Source organism: Zeugodacus cucurbitae, chromosome 2, assembly GCF_028554725.1.
Source record: "Zeugodacus cucurbitae isolate PBARC_wt_2022May chromosome 2, idZeuCucr1.2, whole genome shotgun sequence".
Taxonomy (NCBI): domain Eukaryota; kingdom Metazoa; phylum Arthropoda; class Insecta; order Diptera; family Tephritidae; genus Zeugodacus; species Zeugodacus cucurbitae.
Genome location: NC_071667.1, coordinates 86,043,243 through 86,061,317, shown reverse-complemented (window position 1 = coordinate 86,061,317; position 18,075 = coordinate 86,043,243). Strand labels below are relative to the sequence as shown.

The 18,075-nt window shown below is 35.7% G+C and overlaps 3 protein-coding genes across 5 annotated transcripts in view; 2 read left to right on the top strand and 1 right to left on the bottom strand.

The window, feature by feature from the left end:
* Positions 1–9: 9 nt before the first annotated feature.
* Positions 10–4,372, bottom strand: Vps16_1 (vacuolar protein sorting-associated protein 16 homolog). The gene is made up of 12 exons (XM_011193146.3): positions 4,194–4,372; positions 3,943–4,132; positions 3,724–3,870; positions 3,542–3,671; positions 2,784–3,472; positions 2,588–2,715; positions 2,373–2,521; positions 2,201–2,322; positions 1,974–2,135; positions 1,640–1,914; positions 1,240–1,569; positions 10–1,179 (listed from the first exon to the last, which is right to left on the bottom strand). Exons 1-12 carry the CDS (start codon positions 4,247–4,249, stop codon positions 1,032–1,034), a joined length of 2,526 nt encoding a protein of 841 aa, XP_011191448.1. The 5' UTR covers positions 4,250–4,372; the 3' UTR covers positions 10–1,031.
* A 240-nt stretch (positions 4,373–4,612) lies between these two features.
* On the top strand, positions 4,613–6,841 carry LOC105217891 (tryptophan--tRNA ligase, cytoplasmic). The gene is made up of 5 exons (XM_011193134.3): positions 4,613–4,774; positions 4,858–5,098; positions 5,159–5,387; positions 5,463–5,645; positions 5,705–6,841. The coding sequence occupies exons 2-5, from the start codon at positions 4,906–4,908 to the stop codon at positions 6,390–6,392; spliced, it is 1,293 nt and encodes a 430-aa protein (XP_011191436.2). The 5' UTR covers positions 4,613–4,774; positions 4,858–4,905; the 3' UTR covers positions 6,393–6,841.
* A 6,870-nt stretch (positions 6,842–13,711) lies between these two features.
* The window catches only part of LOC105217925 (phosphofurin acidic cluster sorting protein 2), a 44,844-nt gene continuing 40,480 nt past the window's right edge, over positions 13,712–18,075 (top strand). For 2 of the 3 annotated variants that reach the window (XM_011193225.3, XM_011193182.3), the window contains exons 1-2: positions 13,712–13,869; positions 15,231–15,814. In XM_011193225.3, the coding sequence (XP_011191527.2) occupies positions 15,579–15,814 (236 nt within the window). In that variant the 5' untranslated portion in view covers positions 13,712–13,869; positions 15,231–15,578. The remainder of the gene's footprint in view (positions 13,870–15,230; positions 15,815–18,075) is intronic. The other variant, XM_029045942.2, reaches the window with a different exon arrangement.

Genomic DNA, 18,075 nt, shown 5'->3' with positions numbered 1-18,075 from the left:
TGATTATGAATATGTAAATTAGATTGTGAAATAAAAATTACAAAAAAATTAGCGATTGTACATACATATATACAGTATAGCAAAAAATTATACAAAACAATATGGATATCGCTTTTCTATAGAAATATGAGTGTGTTCATGGTTAAAAACGCGTAAGTAAATAATTAATATTTTGATGTTTGGGTGTTTCTCAATGAAATGATGACAAAAATAATTTAATGTTAGTTTTATATTAATTATCCAGTTTATTTTGAAATAGAATACACCGATTTCTGGGGTATGAAATATATACTTGTTAAAATTGTATCCACACATTCGAATCACATATGTATTAATGATAATATTCATATAATTCAAAACAATTTCCATACTTTCGAAGTACCATCAGACAAGCACGATTGATCTGCTAATAACTACCCCAAATCACCTAACAATTTTAATTAAGAGAAAAAAAGAAACATTTGAATGGTCTACTGGTGCAGCTTTATGCAATTATTTATTAACAATATGCGAAAAGCGTCAATACACTGCAAAACCTATTTAAAACAAAAAAATTAATTCAAATAAATTCATCTTATATAAGACTGCTGTGTTTTGTTCGTAAAACATATATAATTGTAATGAATATAATAATAATAATACAACATCTATACAAAGCATATAAAGTATCTACAACTAATCGTATGATATATAGTAACAATATTTTATGTGAAACATTGTCCTTAACATTGAATATTTAGTATACAAATATGCATATGTATTTAAATATGAGAAATATTAAAATGAAAAAAGCAAGAGTGTTAGTTAAATATAAATAAATATATTTCTTTTTGCTTTATGTGATCTATTACCTAAATACCTTCATAAATAACTACACATAATTACTACATACATATTAACGTATATACATATATATGTACGTATGATAAATATACATATATGGAAAATAAATGTCCCTTTGAAAATGTCAAAGTAACACATACGGAGTTATTTTATTTCTTCTAATATTTTAAGCAAATGCAACTGCTCTTTTATTTCTTCAAAGCCAAGACGGCAATATGTGCGCTGATTTTCTCCAAAAGCACACGATTACCAATCGCACTGGCTTTGTTTTGTATGGTGTATAAAGTGTTGATATCACGGTTTTCAAATGCACTGTCCGCCGCTTCATCCCAGAGCCTGTGGAAAAAGGAATGTGTAAATTATCTTGGAAATAAACGCAATATTTTGGATGCTTACTCTGAACGTAAATACCAATGCGCTTTTCGGTCATCACGACATTTGCTAATGTATTTGCGCGCTTCATGCAAATTATTCTGCCTAAGGCACACTTCCACAAACGGCTCATAGCCAATGGGACTTTTCTTACTTTTGGCAAACTTCTCCAAATCGTCCCATTTGAATTTTTCGGACAAGGTTATAATGCGCAACCACCAGAAGCGCTTGTCTGGCACTTTGAAATCACTTTTGATTTTTTCTGCTTCCTTCAGTTCACCAATTTGCAACAACTGCATTATGGTGTCATGTATGGAGAGACCGCTAAAATTGATTTGATGCACCTTGCCATATCTAAAAATATTTTTTATGTTATATGCAACATAATATAACGTAAAAAATCTTTAAGTTCTTCTCAACTTACTTTGGATTCAACACATTCTTTTGTAGCTTTAACATCTTGCCTGTGTCTGCGCACAATTCAGCCTCGATATTTTTACGCCCCTGCGTATAACTGTTGGCGATGATTGGCAAATTTGACTCTAAGCTGTCGCTTTCAAGAGCATTGCGAAAATGGTACTCGGCAATCGATTTTTGATCGTCTTCTTGGTTGTAGATGTCATACAGCGCAGTTCGGCTCCATTCGTTCATCATTTTCTTGTAGATATTTAAAGCCATGGGGTACTCACGAATGATAATCTAAAATAATAATAGTTCAAAATATGCCATTTAGTACGAATTCGATCATTCTTCTTTACATTGAAGTTCGCAAGCATCATTTTCTTTTTGATCTCCAGTAGCACCGTGGCCACAAGTTCACTGTCGCCTGACTGAGTGGCACTTCTTATGGCACGATCATATTTCCCCAATTTCAGCAATAATGGCACTTGTAGCGACGCGCGTGGTTCCAGTTCAAGTAGCTAAGCAGTAAACCATTGTTTATATATTTATTGTTTTGTAAAAGAAACTTTGCTTAAAAATTCACCTTTATAGCCAGCTCATCTCGTCCCACATCATGCGCTTTCTCTGCGATGTTACAAAACGAGATTCCATGTATTGAAGGATTTTTGAATTTCTCCGTGATTTTCCGGGCCACCTCATTGTCGTCTGGAATGAGAATGTTACTGTCTTGAAAAATAAAATTCTATTTCATGTACTTTTGTCATTTATGACTTTGTGGTATGCCCAGTGCTCCAAAATCCACGATTCTGGCAAATTTAAGTGTTTTGCAATCTGAATTGCTATGGCATAGTGCTTGCGAAATACCAGGCGTCCCAGCACAACTTCTGCTTGCAAATGAGAAAATCTAAATACAAAAGACAGTTATTACACACAAATATACTTATACATATAGCATTTATGCGACACTTACTGTTTGTAAGTCAGTGGCATAGCAATATTTTCATGACGAAGAGCGTTAAGCACCCGCAGTATTCTAAGGATGTGCATATATTCATCGGGATTGTGGGAAGGGATAAAGCCTTTACCGAAGTACGCCGTCTATTATTTGAAAATAAAAGTTTCGATTTCAGTTAAATAAAAAAAAAAAAAAAAATAGCAGCACTCACCCGAAGTAAGCTCTTTTGTGTTTCTGTACAGAATTCATACCCTGCCGCCTCTATGCATTCATCCACAGCAACATCCATTTTGTTGCGAAATAGACTCAGATATTCGTCGGCTTGATGGGACTGCTCTTGGTATTTCTTCTGTGCTTCAAAAAGGAAGCTCGAAGGCTCCTGGCTATTTACAGCAAATATGTTTTGCACACATTTTGGCAGCTTTTGAATCATTTCGTGCGCATTGTTTGTAATGATACGCACGCCATCCATTTCGGCAATTAGGAATATGGCTGGGTCATAAGTGAACAGGTTTTTATCACCATTACGATTTACCACCAGTAAAAATGAAGGATACGAAATTACCACAGCGTCGGCATCATTTTTTTCCGAGTTCATAACCCATTCGATTTGGCGTGGAATATCTTTGCGACCCGTATCGAATTCACAATATTTTTTCTTCATATCCACCGTCCCTAGCCACAAAAGACCATTATTTGTATAGAGCGCCAGATTCTGCTGGTTGTAAGAAACTGACATGAGCAGGATACGTTCGAACGGCCTATCAAAAAGGTTTCGCGTCACTGTGCCTACAGATTCGCCCGGAAATAATTTAACGACTTCCTGATCCCGACCCAGCAGGCAGTAAGTGTTTCGTTCTTCTGTGATTATTTCCCAGCATGAGCATTCTGATGCCGATTCTATAATCACAACGTTTGATCATTTTAGGTATAGCTTTTACAGTAGCATTTTGATTTAGTTTGGCTTACTTGGAATTTCAGGTAATTGTCGTGTGCGGACATCTTTTGAATTGTTTAGTTTCAAGAAAATTCGTCCAGTTGTTGTAAGCACAGCAACACCGGTTCCAGATATGGATTGAAAGATTTTCGCATCTACAATCTTAATATTGCATATTTAGTTGAACTCAAAAAAAATATTGAATCCCATCTACCTTAGTTAAGCTAGCCTCCTGTCCCATACTATATGACTCTTTTTCGTTTCCAAACATGTCAAAGATGAAAACCAGCGCGTCATCTTGAACACATATGAGCTCCTCTACATCTGACCAACCCATCTTAATTATCTTCCCGTGATTCCACTATATAGCAGGGGAAAAAAACAGAATAATATAATCCTCAATAGTATACCAATATATGTATTTCAAACATACCACTATTTTTCCAAGCTCCATACCGGCTGTGTTGAAAATGCGAATCATGGGCTTGACACTTCCTTTAATAGGGACGATTTGTTTAGAATCTCGAATCATTGCTAATGGTCCACCAAATGGTGCCCCTACCACTTGCATGTACTCCAAATCTACATCAAGAGGCCAATCAGGAGTAAAGAGATCCAATTTTCTGTCAAAGATATGTATGCGATATTTGAACGGCACTGTACATGATTGATTTCATTACTTACCTATATGTATCCGGCCGCAGAGCAAACCAATCTCCGGTATTGTACATAATTGGCATATTGTATTTTGTATGGATTATTCACTTCACTTTTTAAATTGTAAAAACTCCCTCTTAATAAAAAAATATAAATAACTAACACAAAGACTTTCTTGATTAATGCAACAACGAATCAATGCAGTGTTGCATTTGTCAATATACCCAATAGAGAATTGATGGAGTTGATGATTACAGTTAGTGGTTATATGAAAATCATTCTTTTAACAAATTTATTCTTATTAAAAAAACAACAAATTATATTGAAATTACTCGTCTGCTCGTTGGAGGAATATTTGAGACTGTTTTGATGAGCTTAAAGATTTCCTTTGGAGTACACTGAAATAATAATTTACTTTCCACAAACATTCTTATTTTGAACACTGTAAACAGCTGTTTGCATTGCCGCTGACGAAATATTTATGTCCACAACCGTAAAACTCGTAAATTTGTTGCTACTTTAATTTGTGCAAATTCAAGTTGAGTCGTTCGATAAATTATTGGGCATATTTTCCACTTCCTGAACTAATTTCGGTCGTTAAGAAATCGGTAAGGGGGTGTTTTGACTAATCGAAAAGAACTCCGTGTGTTATTTAAATAGATTCAATTATTGCAAACATTTCATTATGCAGTGTACACGTGTTAGAGCAAGCAAATCTGTCCACCAAACACCACGAAATATGGATAAGACTGAATCTCCAGGTGTGGCTGAAGGTGTGGATGCCCTCACATTAAATAACGTTAACGACGAGAAATTGGACAAAGACAAGGTAGCGAACGGTGTGGAGGCTACCGAAAATGAGGGCGACATTGTTGATCCATGGAATGTTACTAGCTCCACAGATGAGGGCATCGATTATGATAAACTTATAAGTATGATTACATTTATATTTTTCATTTTGTGTGTGTTTTAACTATATATTGATTTAATAGAACGTTTTGGTTCGTCGAAAATTGATGAAGAATTGATAGCACGTTTTGAAAAGATAACAGGCAACCCAGTTCACCATTTTTTGCGACGTGGAATTTTCTTCTCGCATCGCGATTTCCATACAATTTTAACTTTAAAAGAGCAGGGCAAACCATTTTATCTATATACAGGACGCGGTCCAAGTTCTGGCTCCTTGCATATAGGACATTTGATACCATTCTATATGGCCAAGTAAGTGCTTTTCGTTACTCAAACAATGATAAATTATTTACAACAATAACACACAATTTAAAAATATGTCCACAGATGGCTGCAAGAAACATTCGATGTACCGCTGGTCATACAATTGACTGATGACGAGAAATCACTATGGAAGGACCTCAAGGTCGAGGAAGCTATAAAATTGGCATATGAAAATGCTAAAGATATAATCGCAATTGGTTTCGATCCGGAGAAAACATTCATATTTAATGATTTCGAGTTTATTGGGTAAATATCATGAATTTACTTACAAATATTTTCGATGCTAATGATGAATTTTATTTTAGCAAATGCCCAGCGATGTATCAGAATATGGTCCGCATACAAAAATGTGTGACATTTAATCAAGTGAAAGGCATTTTCGGTTTTGGTGATTCTGATATAATTGGTAAAATCAGTTTTCCTGCTGTACAAGCTGCTCCAGCACTTTCCAGCACGTTTCCATTTTTATTTACAAGCAAAAAGCCAGTACATTGTCTCATACCCTGTGCAATCGATCAGGATCCATATTTTCGTATGACACGTGATGTGGCCCCACGTCTTGGCTTTCCAAAATGTGCTCTGTTGCATTCGAGCTTTTTCCCTGCGCTGCAAGGCGCAAAATCGAAAATGTCGGCCAGTGATAACAATTCAGCCGTCTTTCTCACGGATACTCCAAAACAAATCAAAAATAAAATCAATAAATATGCATTTTCTGGTGGACGTGCCACAGTTGAGGAACATCGCAAATTAGGCGGTAATCCTGATGTGGACGTCGCATTCCAACTACTGAAATTCTTCCTAGAAGACGACACTAGGTTGGAAGAAGTTGGGACTGCGTACATAAAGGGAGAGTTACTAACGGGCGAATTGAAAAAACTGGCTATCGAAGTCGTCAGTCCCATTGTAGAAGAACATCAAAAAGTACGCAAGGCTTTAACTGATGAGGCCGTAGCTAAGTTCTTCGAAATTCGGCCTTTAAAATTTGCGCATTAATATTTGTGTGAGCAATAAACCGCATTTCGTAAATTATATGACAATTTAATATGTGAAATTATTGAAGTATTATGCTATGCTTTGAAACGCGTTCTTAATTTGGAGCACTAACTTCTTTGAAAACTGAATGGGTAATGTTTGTGCTTTTAGATTTTGTAGTAAACAAATGTAATGTTGACCCAATTACGACTTACAAACTGATATTTTAGATATCGAGTGTATGTATGCTTGAAAAAAACAAAAACAAATAATAAAAACTTTTGTTAATAATTTAAATTATTACGCGGCGGCATTGTTCAATAATGCAGTAGTAATTTGAAATTTGAGAAGAACGTCTTCAATTACATGTTGTTTGCTATTCATAAGTATACTTACATACATACAATACATATATACCCAGTGAAGTAAAATACAAATACATACGAAACAAATACATACGAACAAATACATACGAAATTTGTTATTATGAAATGTGTGAGACCCCAATAAACTCATTTTCGTTCGCTGCTATAATGCTGGATCATTTAGGTCCGCACGGAATTGAATATATGGATATGTTCTCTTTTTTGTTTGTCGGGTATAGCAATGCGTTTAGAATAAGGCATCAGTCAAAATATATTTAACATAAATTCCAAATTATGTTATGTTATGCTGGAATATGGCTTACAAGCAATAAGCAATTCCAATGAACTTCGGGTCTACGTAACCGCAACGGACACGGATTGGAGTAAAACTAGGAATAATCCTGCTGAAAAGATTTACTTCAGTACCATCCACCAGATATTATTAGGAAACAGTCATTAATACATATTTTTATACTCTCGCAACAAAAGTTGCTAAAGAGAGTATTATAGTTTTGTCCACATAACGGTTGTTTGTAAGTCCTAAAACTAAACGAGTTAGATATAGGGTTATATATACCAAAGTGATCAGGGTGACGAGTAAAGTTCAAATCCGGATGTCTGTCTGTCCGTCTGTCCGTCCGTCTGTGCAAGCTATTTTGCAAACCAATAAAGCTATATAAACCAAACTTTCTGCAGTCGTTTCTTTTGGCCGTTTCCTTATACAGTCCAAAACTGAAAGAAATCGGATAACAACCACGCCCACCTCCCATACAAAGGTTAGGTTGAAAATGACTAAAAGTGCGTTAACTCACTAACAAGAAACGTCAGAAACACAAAATTTCACAGAAATGATAGCAGAAGGAAGCTGCACTCAGATCTTTTTACAAAATGGAAAATGGGCGTGGCATCGCCCACTTATGGGTCAAAAACCATATCTCAAGAACTACTCGACAGATTTCAATGAAATTCGGTATATAATATTTTATTGACATCCTGATGACATGTGTGGAAAATGGATGAAATCGGTTCACAACCACGACTACTTTCTTTATAACTCAATTTTGAATTCCATCTGAATCCTTCACTATATAATATATACATTAGGAACCAATGATGATAGCGAAATAAAACTTTACACAAATACAGTATATGATCTGTGGCATCACTTGTGAAAAAATTGTCGAAAACGGACTATAACTTTTCAAGACCCCAGATATCGAACATGTTGAACTCAGCGCCTAAGGGTAAATTTTAACCGAAAATGTGGGTAAATCTCTCAGCTAATTTAATGTAATTCAGAGGAAATTGTTTTCTTCCAATAGTGTGTCTCTGTTCAAAAAATTATTAAAATCGGGTCACAACATCTCCTAGCTCCCATATACCTAATTATAGGTTTTTCAAACATTCGTTGGGATTTATTACGCATATATGTATTGGTTAATATGTGAGATATCTTAGCGAAATTAAGTAAGCGTGTAGTATTGGATATAGTGTCCCTTGCTGGTGAAATTGAATGAAATCGGTTCAGGAATTACCTCGGTCCTCATATCAATATATGACGAGTTTCGTTATTCTATTAAACTTTATGCCGAATTTATGGGTAAATTTGTGAGTTATCTTAATAAATTTTCTGCAATAAATTGCGAGAGTATAAAATGTTCGGTTACACCCGAACTTAGCCTTTCCTTACTTGTTAAATAAACCGTTATTCAAGCATATTCCACAAAGGAAAAAGAAGTCTTGTAAAGGCAGTAAGTTTGGACGGTAAATATGAAGCTTTTATTTCAAGACATGTTTTGAATAAATTGATTAATTTCAATCTCCCATTGTCTTCTTAAATATTCTTAGGAATTTGAACATAACCAAACAAATTTTAGATTAGATTAGTAAAGTTTTTTAAATATAATATTTTTAGTTGATGTGTGGTGTTTATCGATTCAACTGCACCTTCATATAACCTAGCATTAAACTAGTAAGAAACGCGTATGTCATGGAAGTTTTAGAATTTCATACTAAAGGAGAATGCACCCAAGCCATTAACTGTTGCCCTGTATATTCTTATGTATGTATATATATTTCACTCCATTTCCATACCCCACAAAATGAGTACATACTGCCATCGCATATAAAAATATAAGCCACATTCGATTAAGCAAAACACTTGTGTTTACTTCGATAAAATTATAAATAAAACGAAATAGAGCAATGCAGTATGTGTTAATGAATAACGGTGAGACTATCTTACAAAAATTTATGTATCAGAGTCTTGAAACATTCAAATACCGATGATATATAGAACTTATACACACAAACAATGGATTTGGTAATTATCTTTAAATCTTTTTATCTTCATCTTTAACGAAACTCGATGAAAATTTCTTATTTTATATAAAAGTACTGGGAAATCTAATTGGCTCATCTAGAGAGTATGTTATACAACCTCAGAATATGTACATGTATTCTGTAAGGTCAGTTTACTGTACCTCTTTTCTTTATTTTTCATAGTTTCCAATAAATCAGAAAAATGAAAGATGGAGGGAATGAAAGGATTTTACCCTTTTCTCAGCGGCACTTTTGCCATCGGGTTGAGCGGAGTTTGGCAATGGCTCGTCTCTATGTAGCACAATTCGATATTGTGGTTTACAATTAGACTATCCCTTTAACGTTGGCGATTGAGCCCATGCGCTATCGTGGTCTCGGTCAGTCTAGTTCAGTAGAAGAAAGTGTATACATATGCTCAAGAAGAAGAAGACAAAGTTATAAATGTGCAAACACATACATATGTATGTAAGTACGAACGCAGGTCTTATGTCAACTTCATCCTTTATAATGCGAATCTAATGAAGTATATCGAGAGTGAGACGATCGTCAAATAAATGGACGGATGAGTAAACTGACTGTTGACAAATGATCACAATTCCATCTTAGCAAATAGTAGAGTGGCAGTTGATGAATAACTAGTGCTACGAGCACACATATGTATGTATGTATGTATGCATGAATGTATGTACATGTACACAAGAGTGCCGGTAGACAATACAAATACACTTGTTGCATGTGTGACGAAGTGCAATAATTGGACCTCTGTTGAACCAAGCTGCACACACACACACATACATATATATATAATATAATACATCTGTTTTTGTTTTTGTTTCACGTAGGTGCACATGCACCTATTTGTATAAAGATACACATACATACATATATGCCACATTCAGCCTCCCCACATTCCTGGCAAGAGAATAGCTCTTAATCAAAAGTAGTAAGTAAATAGCAAACAAAGTCGCAGCGGAATGGCTAATGCCGCAAGGTACAATTATTCAAGCGCCCGACGCATATGAAACTGGTAATAATGATGCATGTAAGTAAGATCCTATTGTTCGGGAACTGTTTATTGTGCTATGCTATGGAGCGGTAAATTGACATATACTTGGAAGTATGTGTGGTTAACAATAACGGAAAGTTAAACTCTCTCCTTAGAATAACTTATTGTACAAAAATGAAAGCCGTTTTCACATTTCGTGGCATTCCTAAGAGTCCAACATACACATGGAAACACTTATGTATATTTGGGCTGCCTTACTTAAACCACTTCTCTTTCAGAATATCTAGCCGTCCGATTATTCACACGAGTTCGAGAATAATCTAGGGATCTTGTCGGTACCGTTATGTTGATACGGAGTGCATGCTCCAAAATGAATATATGACACCCTGATACAAGCTAGATTACGTAACATAAAAGAAAAATCGATGGTGGTTAGGATATCGTCAACTTTGTCTAATTCGAACTTTTCATTTCGGTCTATACACTTGATCACATATTTTCCCTCGCGGCGCCAAGTTGTAGCAGTTACACGTTCACACTCTGACTACGAATGTCTTCGGAGGGCATAAGTAAATCTCTAAGCACTTTTCTGTCAACATAGCTTCATCGTTCGCAGTCAGCATAAAGTGTATGAAATAAAACCTTCAGATTACTCAAGATCGGACGTTCTCAACGCGTTTACCACACATGGGAGACGAAGCATTTAACCGAGGTCAAAGCGTATAATAACCACAATTAAGAGCCAGGTCCTTCTAACACAGTTTGTACACAGTTCAGTCTAAATATGAGGTAAATACAAAAGATCCATTATGCCATTGTAGAGGCTGGTATATGTAGGCTTCAGCCCAAGACAACTCTTCTTTTCAGCCTCACCTGAAACGGTCCTAAGGGGTACCGTGCTTCTGTCTGGTTGCTGCGGCTGGCACTTACGCTAAGCCCTCATATCTACTTATGAAACTAATTCCTATAAAACCAAATTGAATATTGAATGGAGTATGAAATATTACAAATGGAGCCAGAGCAGAGCGCACCAACATATGAAACGACCAGCACATACGTACGTACCTGTGTACAAATGTATGGATGTGCGTTTATTGGTTTATATGTATGTATGATATTAAAGGTGGTGTCAGCCACATTGGCTGCCATATATGTTGGTACGTGGCTGCGTGCATACATACGCACACTCCCCCATACTCATTCGTGTGTATATATGTTGCTATGTATTTCGTGCGCTGCCACATATTCCTCGCAAAGAGAACCTAAGCTCGACTTTTAACGCTTAAAAAACGAAAGTGATCTTGAAGGTGCGATAACGAATCGATCTCAAATCTTGCGACATTTTACTGAAAACATTTGTCGTTGATGGACGATTATAAGCGCGAACGCGGCGTGTTAAAACAATACTTGAAATTTCATTTGAATTGCGAAACGGAATATGACTGAATAAAAACAGTTATCATATCCATACATACGTTACGTATTCGTTAATAAAGCTGAAAATAAGAATATAGTATATTACCCATTTGCCTTCATCTGTGTATACTTACATATGTATACGTGGGTGTGTTTGTGCAAAAGCAAATTAGCCTTCATACTAAATTAAGTGCGTACAATGTCTGATAAATTGCTAAGCGGCCAAACGAGCGATGAGCGGACGGCACTTTTGCCCAACACGATTGCAGTCACCACCGGCACAACGGATGTCTGTGAGGACGTGGATTCGTATCAATCGGAAACGGAAAAACCAATAATATTGGAGCTTGGCACCACGGTCAAGCCAGTGGCGGTAAGCGCAAGCGTTGTTGCATCGGTATATAATTCAGAGTATCCTTTGGATATGCATTTGAGTGGGAACGCCTATTTGGTTGCCTCACACTATGCGCCGTATGCCGGAGTTCATTCACCCGCAGATTCTCATTTGCTGCCAATGGTTACTACACACCTCTCACCGCCGATTTATACAAATCCTTACACTCAATATGAGAACTCGCTGACACCTCCGACACCTGCAGCGCCGCATTCAAAAGTGCCGCCAGACACAAGCGCTTCGGCTGTGGTAACCACGAGCGGGATATCCACCGTTACGCCTAGTGGTTATGCAACGCAAATTCCACAGACAGTGAGCACATGGCCCGTAGCTGCCGATCTCAAAGGAAAATCTTCGGCGGAAGTGGTGCCGCCACCCATTAGTATCAGTTACCTCGATGCACGCGAGCACACCATTTCAAAGGAGACTAATCCCTCATGGAAAGAGAAGGCTCTGCAATTGGAGAAAGGTGAGATAATTGTGAAATAGTTCTTCTATTACAAGTTCAAGAAAATTTGTGCACAAATAACAACTTAATAAACTTTAAAATCTAGTACATCAAACTTAAAAATTTCCGGATATCGAAATTAAAATAATACTAAAATTACATAGATTTATATCATTTTACTATTTTCCGTTATTTTAATATTTGTTTAGTTCTAAATAGTATTAAAAACCCCAAAACCTCAGGTTTTTCAGATACGCATTTAGTCGATCTAAATTCTCTATACGAGACATTACTTAGTACTTATGTATATTGGATGCAAAAAATGTTAATAAATATATTCATTTCCCCATAGATTACAAAAAGACTGCTTGTGATAGAGAACGCACACGAATGCGCGATATGAACAGAGCGTTCGATTTACTACGTTCCAAACTGCCTATTTCGAAGCCCAATGGCAAGAAGTATTCCAAAATTGAAAGTTTACGGTACGTATGGAGTAATTGCATGACAAGTTGTATTAAATTCGCTTAAAAATAATTTCATTACATTTCAGTATTGCTATCAACTACATCAATCATTTGCAACAGTGCCTCAAGAATATACCCATCGAAAGCGGTGATTCCACTGAAAATAGCGCAAATCACGAAATCAATGCGGTAGACTACGTTGTTGATATTGGAACACGCCATCGCGTATCAAATTTTCACTATGAAAGCTCCAGACAGTCTCTCAAAGACATTAAAAAGGACCTAGATGAATCTCAAAGTGGTGGATGGAGTGATAGTCAGTATATGGGCGCAGAGCAAGAGCAGTGGGAGCGAAATTGAATTTACACATAAAATATTTTATATTTATTTATTGTTATATAGAAGAGGATAGAAGAATAAACTTTAAATTATAAACTTACGTTTGTGAAGTTTGTATTTCCTATATAGTCCTGTTTGATTCCGGACGATACGCTATAACGAATTCACAGATTTCCGCCTAACCTGTTGACTACACAATGTATAACTTATTGTTTTCATAGACAATATTTGTTGCCTCAGTAATGTTATCAAAGCAAAATTGCTTATGGTTGGCAAAATGTATGAGAATAATTTTCCTTACAATTACTACTTGCAATAAACTGCCTATCTGATATTTATATTTAGATATATAACTGAACGAAATTAGCTATTAATAACAATCAACTTAACAAAACAGGTGGGGAAAGAGCTTAGTATTCAGCTAATATAAAGTGAAAAAACAGTCGGTTTTAATGTCACAACAAAAAACCAAATAATTTACAATACCGGTTTCAAACATGCATCACTTTATATTTAACTTGGCAGTACTATTGACTGATTGACATTTCCTATGGTGAATTAATAGCACGTATGCAGAGAGCGTCAAACTGACGTTTTTCTCTCTTTTGAGCAAATAATCAAAAATAACATAGATTGATAATCAGTGTGAATTTGCTAGCTCGGTGTAATTCGTGAAACAAATTTGTGTGGATTGTTTTAGTTTAAAGAAAGTTAGAATTTGAGTTTTGAAAGATATTAATGGTTAGTTACGTAGTGTAAATAAAAGAGTTGTGAATTCCAATATCTCAAAGAATGTATTAGATTGGCAATATAAATATGTATATGTGAAAAGCAAAATGTTTTTGTTAAAATGTTGTTATTAAACTCGAAGTTAGTGCTTGTATAGCTGTGTAGCTGTGCGTGGATCTCTCTATTTCTATTCCCTTCTAAAGAGAGTTGAAATTGAAGTGAGGCCAATTTATCTCAGTGCTGCCGGTTGCAGTCTTGCAAATTCACCAAAAATTCCAGCTATAGCTTTTCCAATAAGATTTCTTTCTTTTTGTAAATAATCGTCCGTATTTGTTACAAAATATTAGGAAATATAATGTTGAAATGTATAAATGAATGAATTTGATGGCTTGTTAAAATTTGTAGCGTGTAACAGTGGAGAAATTCATATATGTGTTCTGATATTTCTTGTTATTTCTTACTACTGTGTGGCAACACCTCGGTATTTGTGTATCTGTAGTGTGATTTTATTGCGAGACTTAACAGAAAAGAAAATCAAGTTTGACATCGACTTTGGAGCGCTATAGAGGTATCCACGGTGAGCAGCGCAACTTAAACCAGCGCCCAAGAGCAATACCAAGATGCGCTACAACAAAATCTATAGAATAGTATGCAGAAAAGACCACAAATTGTGTTGAAATACAAAGTGAATCTTAGCGAAATCCATAAAATGTTAACGAAAGTAGTTAATAACATATTTGTTGGTTTGCACAGTAGGTATTTAAAAAATATAATTGAATAAAATGAACAAGAAAAAAAGCAATAATGTGCAGAATCCAGATTAAATATGTGTTCATATAGATAGCAAAATGCACAGTGGGTGTTGTATAATGAATGTGTGCATGTAGATGCCAATGAGTGTGCATGTGAAGTGAAGTGAGGGGGATGGGATGTTTGCGATGAGATACAGCCAATGAAAAAAATTCAGATGGAATCAATGTGCAGTGAGTGCTCTTACCAAATGTGTGCATAAACAAAAAAAGATAGGTAATCGAAAAATTATTAGTAAAATTTGATAGTAGTTTCAAATGCAATTTACGGTAAAAAAAATGTATTGGTTGTTGAATTCACTTCTGAATAATATTTAAGATATTTTTGCAATAATAACAGTTCCGAATTGTTTTCGTTATTTATGTGGAAGCGGCACACCCAGTTAAGTAGATACATGGGTTTGCCAATAGATATTTGGTATCGCTTGTATTGCTTTTAAAATATTGGTTTTTGAGTAATACCTCAGGAACAAATAATTGCTAAATATTTAAGTGATAAAGTGTGCAAGATCCGTATTAAAAGCAATATTAATATTAATTAAAATACAAATTTAATGCTTTCAGACCAGCAAGCCAAGGAATAAAAAAAATAAATAACATTATTAAGGAAGTAAAAATACAAACTTAAATCTAATAAGATGTGGTGCATAGCTTAGTGTGGAATAGTGAAAATATAACTTGATGTATTCGAGTATGCACTCAAAAGAATCGAAAATATTCAAAGCGTTGAAATACAGATTGATGAAAGAGAAAAATTGAATATCTAATAAAACGTTAAATTCAACAATTAAAACGCGGAAATAACTGGGCATTTAATTATAATACGTGTCGCGACGCGACAAGGCTGTTGCAATTGCAACTCGCCAATCAAAATTTCCCTTCTCCCGTGTAACAAACCGAACGTCGGGCCTAATGAAAATGGTAGATAAATCGTCCAAGTTGGATAAATTTAGCGCCAACATGGGCGTCAGCGGCACCGGTGCAGGTGGCAGTGGTGGGGGTGGAAGTGGTGTCAACAGTGGTTATACGACTGGTGCTGGCGGTGTATTGCAGACTGGTGTTGGCAGTCAAAACGGCCAGAAGCCGGTGCCAATGAAACTTTTCGCTGCTTGGGAAGTGGATCGCACACCACCAAATTGCATGCCAAGGTAAGTTTTGAAACTAAAATAACATAGCAATTGTTTTAAAAAGTTAAACCCCTTCGGTATTATTAGTATAGTCCCAAATAATTTGGTTGATGTGGACTAGTTTAATGCTGTGTTCGTTAAAATGTGAATAGAGGAGTATTCGCATATTTTTAGCCGCCCAAAAGCATGAGCAAGTAATGGAAACTGCTTTCCTCCGAATGGTATAGCTACATATTGTATTCTTACTTAGAATTTCTATGCTCAAAGCAACGCTTTCCCACACATAAATTAGTTGTCATTTCAATTGTTGATTTATTAAGATAACAAACCGTGACACTCCTACAAATTTCGCACATAATAATATAATAATAATTTACAAACTTTTACAAAACATATTCAATGTATAGGTGTACGTGTGAATAATAACAAATAATAGTGTGCATATGAATATATTAAAAAAGAGTGCAGTTCTTGTTGTTTTAATCAAAATTGCAACGAATCGAAAAATATGACATTCTCAGTGGTGATACCAAGTAGTGCATGGTGCAACTTAAAAAGACATGGCAACAAAGTGTATCAGGCCAACGGAATAAAGCGCACACATTTTATTTGCTTAAACAAAAATTGCCGAAGCACGTTCATTATTAAAAGGTTTTAAATGCATTTGCATAAAAATTACCACTACGACGGGTTTTACTTTTGCTACTTGTTTTGATGTTATTCTTATTCTTCTCAGTATTATTGTTATAATTGCCGCCGCATTTGAGGTTTTTCTTGTTATTTCGTTTGGCCAAATTTTTTTTTTATAATATCAAAGCAATTTGATTGTGATGCTGAACAAGTTCAAGGTTAGCCAACGCAACCAGCCCATTTCGTACATAGCGGTCGCTACAGTCCTACCTCACTCAGTTTTTTGGTTTCGTTTGCAACTCATGCATTTGGCTCAGTGGAGTGTTGGTTGATAGCGGCTTAAGCTAAATTATAAACAAATGATTTGTTTGAGTTTTAAAACACGTTTTATTTTAAATATATAACAAATTCCGCTTTGGTCGTATTTCGAAAAATGATTTATCGCAGTTATAATGCAGATAAAATTCGAAAGTGATCGCTAAATCTCCACATGTTTGATAAAGTAACCACTTAATGAATGTTTGGGACCAAACAATGGTTATCCGTAAAAAGTGGGTCACCATTTAATCGTTAAAAAACGACATTTGTATGTCGATCAATCGGTTTGCTTTTTCTGACAGATCGGGTTGTCAACTGTTAACGTTTTTCATCTTCATCAAGCGACTCTTCCGCTAAATAGACAACTTTCTAAACATTTCGCAGTAACAGAAATAATTTGCAAATTAATTGCTGCCGCCATTCGAAAAGTCGAAGTTAATTATATTAAAATATTCTACTAATAACTAATAAATAATAAAAACCGTAAGTAGTTAGTTCATTTGAACAGTTAATAACCTAAAATTACTAAAATTTAATAAAATAATAAAAGTGAAATGTATATGGCCAGCATTTCATTTAATTGGGAAGAGACCATCCAAGTAGGACTCCCAATTGTTCAGCTGCTGTGATATATAATGCAAATTTCTAATTTAATGCATTTTGAAAAGTGAAATCAGTTTGCCAAAATACAGCTAAACCCAACTCCCGACACTTTTCTTATTTTACTCGCTCTGAAATGGGCGTTAAACTGCTTTTTGCTTTATTTCTGTTGCCGCATATTTGAAATATTTCAAACGAGCAAAATTTATTATGTTTTCGCTTCCGATTTTGCATTTCCTCATTTATGTATCTGCTCGGTTTGCTTTCGAAAGTTGACCAAAGTGTGCTTGCTATTTCATCTATTTAATTTATACAATAGCGTGGGCGTGTTACGCTCGACTTTGCTCTCGTTCAGCGCACATTATCGTATTTCGTGCTAGTTACATTCATCGATTATCGTAACTGGGCAAACGAGTAGCCGGTCAACAACGCCTGCCGCGCGCAGAACGCGTCTGTTTCTGCACCACAACTTAGTGTTGTTATTGTTCTTTGCCGGTTGAAATTTTGTTGCCTCCGTTTATGTTGACTTGGCTTAGCAGTGAGGTCTCAACGCTCAAACCCACTCCACACAGCTCGTTCTTCGTTGGCGACTTGAGCGTGCGTGTTTAGGACTGTGTTGGCAAGTATCCATTCCCCGGCGGTGTTGCGCGTCGTCATTGTGGCTTTGGGGTGGCCCGATGGTGTTGTCGGTTATGCGCTCTTTTGTTGTTTGTTTGGCAGTGGGACTACTTATG

Excerpts from the sequence above, each read along its gene's own strand:
- Vps16_1 (XM_011193146.3), bottom strand. The coding sequence starts at position 4,249 with ATGCCAATTATGTACAATACCGGAGATTGGTTTGCTCTGCGGCCGGAT. Across the intron at positions 1,570-1,639 it reads AAGAATGTGTTGAATCCAAA|ATATGGCAAGGTGCATCAAA; the intron begins GTAAGTTGAGAA and ends AAATATTTTTAG. Across the intron at positions 1,180-1,239 it reads CATTGGTATTTACGTTCAGA|GCTCTGGGATGAAGCGGCGG; the intron begins GTAAGCATCCAA and ends CTTTTTCCACAG.
- LOC105217891 (XM_011193134.3), top strand. The coding sequence starts at position 4,906 with ATGGATAAGACTGAATCTCCAGGTGTGGCTGAAGGTGTGGATGCCCTC. Across the intron at positions 5,099-5,158 it reads CGATTATGATAAACTTATAA|AACGTTTTGGTTCGTCGAAA; the intron begins GTATGATTACAT and ends TTGATTTAATAG. Across the intron at positions 5,646-5,704 it reads AATGATTTCGAGTTTATTGG|CAAATGCCCAGCGATGTATC; the intron begins GTAAATATCATG and ends ATTTTATTTTAG.